The sequence below is a fragment of the Sebastes fasciatus genome, chromosome 5, assembly GCF_043250625.1.
Source record: "Sebastes fasciatus isolate fSebFas1 chromosome 5, fSebFas1.pri, whole genome shotgun sequence".
Taxonomy (NCBI): Eukaryota; Metazoa; Chordata; class Actinopteri; order Perciformes; family Sebastidae; genus Sebastes; species Sebastes fasciatus.
In genome coordinates, this window is record NC_133799.1 from 20,879,884 (window position 1) to 20,891,078 (window position 11,195).

At 37.5% G+C, this 11,195-nt stretch overlaps 1 protein-coding gene across 1 annotated transcript; it reads right to left on the reverse strand.

Moving 5' to 3' along the window:
• Nucleotides 1-1,474: 1,474 nt before the first annotated feature.
• On the reverse strand, nt 1,475-8,646 carry atp5f1d (ATP synthase F1 subunit delta). Its single transcript, XM_074635677.1, has 5 exons — nt 8,416-8,646; nt 6,914-7,067; nt 5,950-6,038; nt 1,773-1,902; nt 1,475-1,607 (listed from the first exon to the last, which is right to left on the reverse strand). The coding sequence occupies exons 1-4, from the start codon at nt 8,530-8,532 to the stop codon at nt 1,780-1,782; spliced, it is 483 nt and encodes a 160-aa protein (XP_074491778.1). The 5' UTR covers nt 8,533-8,646; the 3' UTR covers nt 1,475-1,607; nt 1,773-1,779.
• Nucleotides 8,647-11,195: the final 2,549 nt, after the last annotated feature.

Genomic DNA, 11,195 nt, shown 5'->3' on the forward strand with positions numbered 1-11,195 from the left:
CTCTGATTGGTTGTTTTCCTCCGGTCTGTGAAATCTTGCAGATGCCATTAGGAGCACAGGAGGACACTGAGGCACATGATTTTTATTCAGATTACCTGTCTCATGCACTACTGTCAGGATATAGTGATGGTTTTCTAATCATAATTGCTGCAGTTCTACCTACTGCTGCTTTAAAAACATATCAGTAGCAGTCATGAGATCATTTCTGTGTAAACACTGATACTTCCACTGTACTCACTCTATAAAGAGGCCCTCATACGTTTTGACATTCAAACCTAACCGGTTGCGGTTTCAGCTCTGAAAGCCTCAAGTCGGCACGTGAATGAGGTCAGCGCCTCCTGGAGCGAGTCGGAGCTGAACCCTGTGGTTATGAAACAAGAGAAAGGCCCAGTTTTCCACAGGATGGGCAGCGAAGGACTTTTCCTGGCTTTGTCACAGAAGCCTGAGGTCATCACTCATAACAAACAAGCACTGCCAACACATTTAAATCAAGGCAGCCAGCGAGGGTTCCACATAACTCCAACCCACAAGAGGGCTTGTTGCAGTAAAAGTGACTAAGCTTTCACCAGATACAGGAGCGGAGATGATTCAAAAAAGAGGATCCTTCTTTTATAGGAGTTGGCTTGAAGGAAAACACATCCGGCAGTGGTTATATGACAAATATAACGACAGTTCCTTCCCTGAAACTGTGGTATGACGGGAAGTAAAATAGAAATGTGATTATCTGAAATGCTCTGGTGCAAAAATATAGCTGATCTCTGCTGCCACCAAGTGGTAGAAACACTCACTGCAGAGCACACAAACTGGAACAGAAGTTCCTTTTAATTTGTGTTTAATTTTCCAGCTCTGCTTAAAGCTTGAGTAGGCAGATTGGAGCAAATATAACTATTATTTTTATAAAAAGGTCACTATATCCTGATAGTTGTGCATGAGTCAGGTCAACGGAACATTACCAGATGTTTCTGAACAGAATATTGATTCATATATGATCAGCGCTGCCTAGTTTGACCGCTTGATCGGAGTTTGCGAGTGATTGACAGCTGCCTCCGATGAATGAACAGCCAATAGGAACGCTCTCTCTCGGAAATCTCCCGTCACAGGCTAGATTTTCTAAAGCCTGAAAACAGAGCCATGAGGAGGTTCAGAAGTCTAGTTTTCTCTCAGAACACTTGAATCACAATATGCTGAAAGGTTATTATGGAATTTTTGCCCTATGACGCCAAAAACATTCTGCACACTGTCGTTTTAATGAGAAAAGCTTCCTGAAGAAAGTGTGTGTGTGTGTGTGTGTGACTGCTGTTAAGTCATGCTGATTAGCTTTACTTTGTGCAACACAGGTCTGTTCTGAATTATGCAGTTCTCTGTCAATTAGACTCGGTTGTCTTTGTGCATCAAAAATACAACATGTGATCATCATGAAGTAGCAGGAGAGGGCCAGATTGAGAGAAAACAAACCACAAACTCCAACAGCAGGTATTTCCAAATAAATTTATTTTGTAATTTTATCCACTGTACAAAGCAAGCATGGAATCTTCTGGACACTGACGTGACTGAGCTGGAAACACAGATGGACCATTAATTTCCATCAAAGAAAGAGAAAAGATTACCTAGAGGGAGGAAAGAAACACAGTGACTCAGTTTGAGGGGAACATAACACAATGAAAATGACCTCTAATTTCTAGTTACATGCGTCATTATCCTGTAGGGTTAAACTAATTATCAGGACATCTCTCTAATAATCAGATCATGGTGCAGCAGCTGACATGTCGTACCACAGGTCTACTCCAGAGCCTTGACGATGGCCTCGTTGGCCTCTATGCTGATCTGAACTTCTGCCCTCGCTGCCTCGTCAGAAGCCCCAGCCATCTCAGAAATGGCCTTCTCCAGGTTGGCCTTGGCAGCCTAAGAATAGAAAGAAAAACAGAGTGTGCAACAATGAGAGACAGAACAGGAAAGCAAATGATAAAGCCCACAATTCAGATTTAGTTTGGTTGCAACATTAAACACGCCCTCATTATCTGTTACCTATCTTACTAAAAGAAGCTTCAACTAGGCGGATTACTAGGGCTGGGACGATACACCCATCTCCCGATTCGATACTATCACGATACTTGAGTGCCTATTCGATATGTACTGCGATTCGAAATTACAATTTATTGCAATTTTCTTTTAACTTTAAACACTAGACCAAAAAGTTGAATCCTACACTTCTAGGGACTTTTACTTTGGAAAATATCTAGATTAATACAGTAAAATTGTTTGATTTTCAGCATGTATGTAGTCAGAGATGTCCTGAAGTCAAATATATCAGTCATTGTCAGGCATTATTAATTTTTTTCCAGCAACCCAAAAAAAAAAAAAAAATCAAAAAATAAATGTGTGAAACCCAAAGTGTTTCCCTACTTTACTAGATGTGTAGTGTTTACCACTTTGGATTTAAGATGTGAGGGTGCGAGGAGTCGCTGCGGTTTGTTTTGGTTGATGGATACGGAACGGATATGACGTCACGTTACTCAGACTACAGCTATAAAAGCAGTAACTTCCTTCTACCTCCGTATAGACTCAAATGAAGCAAATATATTGATTCTGGCATTAAAAAAATGGATTTCAAAATCGTAAAGAAAAATAAAAAAACGCGATACATAGGTGAATCAATCACCCCTACAAAGTTCATCCTAAAAACCTTTTTGGGGCCAGCTGTGATGTAAAAGTCAGAAAAGCGAGGCTGAGCAACAACAACAAGTCAAAAATGGGGAGTAAGACGAGCAGAGAAAATCCCCTCTGCCTCTTTGCTCTGAAAGCTCCATTTGTCACAGTAGTGATTAGAAACGAGAAATGCCAAACATAGCTGGAAGTTAAAGGTCTCCCAGTAGGGATTTGACACATCTGCTATAACTCAACAGTGACTGACCTTTCCCTCCTTATTAACAGCATGGGCCCATGTGCATTTTCACTGCGGAGTGGAAAACAGCGAGGAAAAAAAATAACTCATTTACTGCTATGAAGTCAACTTGACAGTGACACTGGCGCTGCCCAAGGTCAAGACAGACGCCGCCGCGGCGAGCTCATAATAACGCAGCCTAGCATTAACAAGACTGACATTTAAACAAGGAGTCAACTATGAAGTCCAACTGCAACGCTGATCAGATGGATAATCATCAACTGGGAGGAGCTCATCAGCACAGAGGATCAAAATCTAGAGTGGGTTCAGAGAATAGTCTCTGCTGTCAAAGATCACGTCCCTGCTGGGACTCTAACCTGGACGAACAATCAGTAATTATATATGCCTCAACCAATTGGATATGGACACCCATCACGCAAATATCATTCAACATAAACGATCCATAAAGTATTGACTGAGCCACACTAGACTAACACTGTGGAGACATCATTTGTTAACACTTAGTGGTCCCTGCTAGATGCTGAGAGTGAAAACACAAGCAGAAAGCTTCAATCATTTCACGTTATATATATATATACATATATGTTTTTTAGAGCGCTTTCACAAGCCGTAGTCCGTGTGACTAGTCCGAATCAGAGCTCAAATAATACTTTTGGTTTGTTTTCTATTTAGTCCGTTTCAGTTTCACAGTGCACAAATTAAAGCTGACTTTGATGCTGTCAAAGATTTTCACTTTTATTCGGCACTGATCGACTGCGCACGAATCCCTTCTCCTCCAGTTTTTCTCAAATGATTTATAAACAGCACTAGTATTGTGGACTTTATTTATCATATTCTGTGTGTTCTCTTCGGCCCAGATGTCAAGCAAACATCAGACTTCTGCAGAAGTCCAGGTCCGTCCTCTACTACTCATGTTAACCTGTCCTTTACCTGTGTCCATCTCAACAAATGCCTGCACAGGCAGCCTGCGTTTTGGTTCGCTTGGAAACGGTCCAAAACCACCTTTCACCAGCGGTCTCGGCCCGTTTGTTTTGGTACGCACAAGAGTTCGATTACTGCGTTCACAACCGCCTAAACAAACCGCACCAGAGTTCGATTGAAACGTACTAAGTATAATTTGTGACAAAAATCTACTTCACATGTACTTTGAAGGGAAGCTACTGACTATCATTTATGAACTGAATGACATCAACCCTGCAGGTGTAAACTTCATAAACACCATCATAATGATATCAAAGGAGAAATTAATCTTTCTGTTTGCCCACTTCTACATTGAAGTCAAAGTTCAGAGCCAACTGCAGAACAAAGCTGCTCGGGATTAAAAACACTCAAGGACGCCACAGGTACAAAGATAATTGCTGCGAGGTCTCCGCCGGTTTTGTGAAGCGAAGGTTAAGAGAGTAAGAGCAAGTCTATTTTCAAATAGAACAAAATGTGGAAAAAAAACAGCAGTCTCTAAACACAGGGGATCAAAGGTCTGTAATTGAATTGCAGTGGACCAAAGGAAATAAAAAAAGTTCAATTGGGTTTCTCAAAATAGGATTAAAAATCACATTATTGTTCTGACAATCGTGCTTGAAGAGTGAACACACGTTTTTTTTAATAGTTTAAATAACTATATAAGATACCTTTCTTGGTTTTTAACACAACTTCCTTGTGATATTCTGAGTCTCAGTCCTCCCGTTCAAAGGCCGTGTTCCTTCTCATTAAACGCCACAAATATTGATCCCCAGCATTTATGGCTACCTCATTAAAAATACGTATCATCATAACCCATTACACCGTTTATAATGAGGAGATCAATACCATTACCATTAGTGAAAATCATTAAAGTAAGTACAGGGCTGCAGAAAGCAAAGATCGCATGTACAACATAATTCAATACAAACAATTAACGCTGCATTAAATACCACTTTGTGAAACATGTGTTCAGCTTGTGTCAAGAAGTGTTATTTCTTTTGGAAATGGATAAATTTACCACTTCATGTTATTGTGTCTCTCCTACTTCTCTGTATTGATTTTTTAATTGTGATGTTCTTGTACAAATTACATTTAGCTTTTCCATTTTGATGACTTCAGCTACACAGAAGTGTTTTATGGGATAACCCAAGCTAAAACGTGCTAGTCTTACCCTCTCGTGTTTAAACAATGCAAACTACTAGGGGTGTAATGATGCATTCATCTGCAACGATACTTTATATCGATCCAAAGTGAAAATATCGATACATAGACATCTTTAAGATACAAATTTATTTTGAAATTCCCACTTTATAGTTATTCTTTTTATTAAAAGTATAGATTGTTTTTCATTTAAATGTCCGGAGGAGCTCCGTAATAAAAATGTCAAATCATATTTTAGTTGCTTTTTGAGAGTTTTTTTGTGATGAAACTTGTGATTTACACCCCTACAAAATACCATATTGAATGTAATTTCATGGAGAATAGTCTGCATGTGAACTCGTGCTTTCCTCAACTCTGCAATGTAAACTTTTTATTACGACACTGTCAAACATTTTATTTAACATAAATATATCGTCATCTCTATGAGCTCCTCATTTTGGATTAATGTGGGCTACACAAAAAGCAACACATTCAGTAGTGCAAATAGGGTTAAAAAAAAAAAGACAAAATATCTTAAGAAAGAAAATAAAGATAAGAAAATATCTGTTACAATATGCAAAATTATGATTTTTGATAAATTTATTTATTTTGATTTAGTAAAAATCTATAATCAAAATTGAGAAAGTGTTTGTAGATAAAATAAGTTTGGGCTAGTGTAGTGAATAAAATACTTGACAAATTAAGAGAATTCATCACATTCATTCAACAATCCTGTGAATCCAATATTGCCAAAAAAAATTAAAAAGCAGCTCATTGATTTGCAATAATACATCCACAGATATTAAAGGGATAATAACTGTTGGTGTAAATTGTCTTGTAAAATATATTCAACAATTTTTTTTCTGTATGTGGTCCTACTGCCCAACATTAGAGCAGAAGCCGCTCTAGTTTGTATGTGAGTGGAGTGATGTTGACATTATACTCACAGCGACGTCCAGCTGGTCCAGAGAAACACCCTCTTCAACTAGCAGTTGCACTGAAGAATCAGCGTTGACTGTTACTGACCCACTGCTCACTGCCGACACACACATACACGACAGTATAACTACACATGCCAACATACAGTCATCTTCACTGCGTTTTATAACCAATGATGCAAAGTGCATTATCATAGAGCCAGAACGTCCTCCCTCACTCTCAGGCTGTTCCACAGTGCACTCTCTCATCGACGGTTTCTTTCATATATGTGACTGTGTATTCGGTCTACACTCTAAGCTAAATAAGCATCTACTATTGAATTTGTTCAGGAAAAAAATGGAGGAACTCAATATTTTGATAAAGATAAATATTATTATTTTGTTAGCATTACATAACTACAGCTTCCATGAGTTTGAAACACACAAAATGTCAAATCCAGGTGGAAGGCAGAGATATTTACTAGCAAAATCAGCTGCAAATAACTTAGAATACAGAGAGATTGACGCATGTATCAGCTTTTCAGAAAGATAAATAATAAAACACTTTTATTCCAAAAGAGTGGGGGAGAAACTTGGTGTACAAGATGTACATCAGCTTCTCCAGACTAAGACTTACATCACTAAGATCTTTAATGACTAGTCAAAGCAGATATTGACATTCGAGTAGCCGAGAAGCTCATTGGAAAAGAGAATCGACACCAAATTGAGATGGTACTAATTCTAACACATATCAACAACTGCAGGAATATGATAGGTGCTGATCTGATATTTTGGTTTGCTTTTAAATCATGTGTAGCAAATAATTATTGCAGATTATTTGCCTAAATATAGATGCCACTGTTTGGAGGCACCAAGGCATAGTTATTCATTTTACCAGCAGGAAAATTAAGTTGAGGCCCTTAGGGTAGGCCTAACCTTAGTCTAGGCCTGACCTTAGTCATTCATGTTTGTTTTTGTAAAGTAAAAACCTTACCAAAGAATTTGGTTGGGGCGCCATCGTCACTGAAGACTGTGACAATACCAGGCCGGAGCACCTGCAGGGTGGGTACGTGGGCAGGAAGGATACCGAATGCACCAGTGAGTGTGGGCACATCCACCTGTTTCACACTGGCATCTTTGAAAAACACCTGGAGAGAGAGTGGAGACGGGATGGAGAGATGCATTCACTGACTCATAGACAACAGTTCAACATTAACAAATAGTGACTGATCAGAGATGTAGCTGCAAAACTGTAGAATTTAGAGCACTATCAATGATACAACCAATGTCTGTCACCTTTGCATTTACTTATTATGCAACATCCGATCAATCACAGATTGTCAGAATCACACGCACAAACAGACTTAAAAACAGCTTTTTCCCAAACCTCCTGAACTCTGACATCTCCTCTGTCTGAGTTGAACACGTGCAATGTAAATCTACTGTTACGGACATGTGCAATAACACGTTGGTCATTTTTGTGCAATGTAAATACTGTAAATCTACTGTTACGGATATTTGCAATAACATGCTGATCACTCTGTGCAATAACTATATGATGCTGTGCAATAATTATCTGACGGACACTGTGTAATAATCTGGCAGAACTGTCCTCTCATCAATATACATATTGTATTTTTATATTGTATTATCTTTTATATTGCACTATCTCTTTTTTTATTGTATTATCTTTTCATTAGCACCTATGGGATTGTCACAATCTAATTTCGTTGTACAACTCAATGACAGTAAAGGGCTTGAATGAATGAATGAATGAATGAATGATGGACTATTTCGAACATAAAAATAAATAAAAACAGATACAAAATAATAACAAACAAAACAAGAGTAATAGTGTCCGAAAAGGAGTAGGTAGAAGTAAAACTTATATTTCCCTATACCCCTTACTTATATTTCCCTACCCCTTTCTTGAATCTTGAAACATCATGCATACATTTTTGTTGTTAATGTATGTTTTTTTTATTACTGGATCAAATACACCAGGTCTGCAGCAGACTGGAGGTATAGACATGCAGCACTGTGTGAAACTGGAGGAGGAACAGTGGACTGAATTTAGTAAAGAGACATGAACCTCAAGGTTAGAGAGCATTTAACACACAGTGACAGCTTCATAATGGATTTAATCTTAAACTAACAACACACACTTGGAAACATATGCACAAATTCCCTATATATAAGTTAGCTTAATGGAAAAGAGTGGTTTTGTAAAGTATACTTTGCCACACTGCTGGTCAAAGACAGTGAATGACAGCTAGCTAAGCTAAGCCTTTACTGACAGTGTCTTAACTGTCTTTAAATACAAAACTATGCGTTGCAATAATTACATAAATCATGCATTAGTGCAAAACTGCTAAATGACCTCAGAGGGAGACTTTGCTGCAAACTGTGTCGTTGCATTTTGCACCATGTTACCCTTCTAGGTAGCTGGGCCTGTGGAAGCCTCGCCAGTAACGTTAGCAACCAGCTAGCTGTTACCTGTGTCGGGGAGGCGAACGTGAAGGACATCTGCGGAGCTCCGGACACCGCCTCGGCGTAGCTGCGAGTCTGCCTCAGCACCGGGAGAGACCGGCGGAGAAACCTGGCTGCCATCATGTCTGGAAGTCTGGTTTTATTCTTGTAGTTCTGTGAATGACAGAGATCCTCTGAGTGGAGGCAGGCAGTCGGTGTGCGGCTCTGTAGGACAAGGACGTTGGTAACCTACCCATAAGGCTTTACGGTGGCGCAAAGGATGCAGGGTAGTGTAGTTTCTTTGTAAAAAAAAATAACAAGCGTGCAGTAGTCAGCTTCAGTTAAGGTTGATTATTGTGGATTAGTTGAGAGTTTATGGCCATTTATTATCTTGTTAGCAGCATATTGAACTCAAGTAAGTATTATAATTTTTAGTTAAAGGTTCTATTTGTAAGATTCAGAAATGCTGCTTAACAGCGACACCTGTGGCCTTGAAATCAACGAAAGTCAGCGTCGAGCTCGCGCTTGCTCGCTCTACATAGACATGAACGAGCATAGCTCAAAACAGTGAGGCCACACACTTCAGCTAAAACCACAATATCACTCTATATTTCAGCTGCTTGGCAGTAATGTTAGCTGACCAGATGAAGGTGTCTCCATGAATCAATGCTGATCCTAGTGTTGGCTTTTCCTGCTCAGCGCAGGCTTCAGCAGCGGGGCTCCTCAACGAGTTACGTTATCGCCTCCCGACCGCAGCCGAAGACACCGGCACCCGGTCGGTAACGAGACGATAACGTAGCTCGTTGAGGAGCCCCGTCACTTCACAGGACAAGGAAAACCTCTGTTGGTCTGGAGGAGCTGCAGCATTTATTTCTGCACAAACGTCCACTCTACATTCACTAGATATTCTCAGAGCTAAACTAACTCTTCTGCAGTGTGGAGTGAGCGCGCGTTCACGTCTAGAGGTGGAGCGAGACAGCGGAACGGGCGCTGTCTGAGTGAAGGAGAGCAGGCAGCGGAGACGAGGCTCCGGCCACATGCGAGCGCGCATATGCGAGCCGACCCGCTACATTTATACACTTAAAAAGTTACAAACAGTCCCTTTAAAGAAACTTTAAAATAGTGTCTGTTACAGCTACTGAGTCATAAATACCCTTTTAATTATCGCAGGGTTTACATAGGAAAACACTTAGGGAGCAACAATTGAGTGACAGCCCCCTCATTCTCACTCTTTCACACAGAAATGCGTAAAGAAATGTGTAAAGAAAAGAATACAGAAATAAACAAGTTTGGGGAAATAAATAAGGGGTGAAATGAAAAGGGAAAATCATAAATTAAATTAAAAATAAATAAATGCAAAAATGAATGCTTAAATAAAAATGCAAGAATAAATAAATACATTAAAAATGAATACAAATGAATACATAAATAAATTAAAGGGGAAATTAAACATAAGAATAAATAAATAAGGGGTGAAATGCAAAGTAAAAATCATGCATAGATAAATGCATAAATAAAAAAATAAAAACATACATTTAAAAATAAATAAAAAATTAATACAAAAATTAATACAAAAAATTAATGAATAAATAGAAAATAAATACAAGAATAAATAAAAGAGAAAATTAAACAGAAGAGTAAATAAATAAAGTAATTAATACAAAGATAAATAAAAAAAATAAAGAAGCAAATCAAAACAGAAATTTTAAAAATGTCACATTTTATCAATCAATTAATGGCTACATTTATTTTTAATATTATTATGACATATTTATTTATCGAGTCATTTATTTATTTATTCTTTCATTTTTTTCATGCAAGAGTAGCCGTTTATTTTTTTCCCTGTATGAAGCTACAACACCATACAACACCAGTAGATGGCGCCAACGTCATGTGTAAAACACACAGGCCATCGCAGATAGGAACCTAATACTCTGGTCTGGGACCAAGTTTTTGTTGCTCTTTTTTTATGGCACTGAATACCCCACAGACACACACACAGACATCTGAGCCTGATGGTTCACCATGTTGCCCACACCTGCAAGTGAATGACTGACTATAACTAATTTAAAAGAAGTCAATAAAAGAAGTAAACAGCACAAAGGAGAAGGACCAAAAACTTTGCATAAATAAATACACAAATGCATAAATACATGAGTAAATACATACATTTAAAAATGAATATAAAATAAATAATATAATAACTGTAAAAATAGATTAAAAATAAATGCATGAATAAAAAATGCAAGAATAAATAAATTCATTAAAAATCAATACAAATAAATACATACATAAATAAAAGGGAAAATTAAACAGAAGAGTAAATAAATAAGGGGTGAAATGCAAAGGGAAAATCATGCATAAATAAATAAATACATTTAAAAATAAATATAAAATAAATAAAAAATAAATGTAAAATAAATACAAAAAAGTTAATGAATAAATACAAAATAAATGCAACAATAAATAATAGGGAAAATTAAACAGAAGAGTAAATAAATAAGGTAATTAATAAAAAGATAAATATATAAAAAAGAAGCAAATCAAAACAGAAATATTAATTTATGTCACATTTTATCAATTAATTAATGGCTACATTTATTTTTAATATTATTTAGTTACATTTAATGACATATTTATTTATCGAGTCATTTATTTATTTATTCATTAATTTTTTTCATACCCTTTTGGCAAAATGTTTACCTCTCACATTTATTGTTTTTCCTGTATGAAGCTACAACTCCAGTAGATGGCGCCAAAGTCATGTGTAAAATACATAGGCCACAGCAGATAGAGACCTAATACTC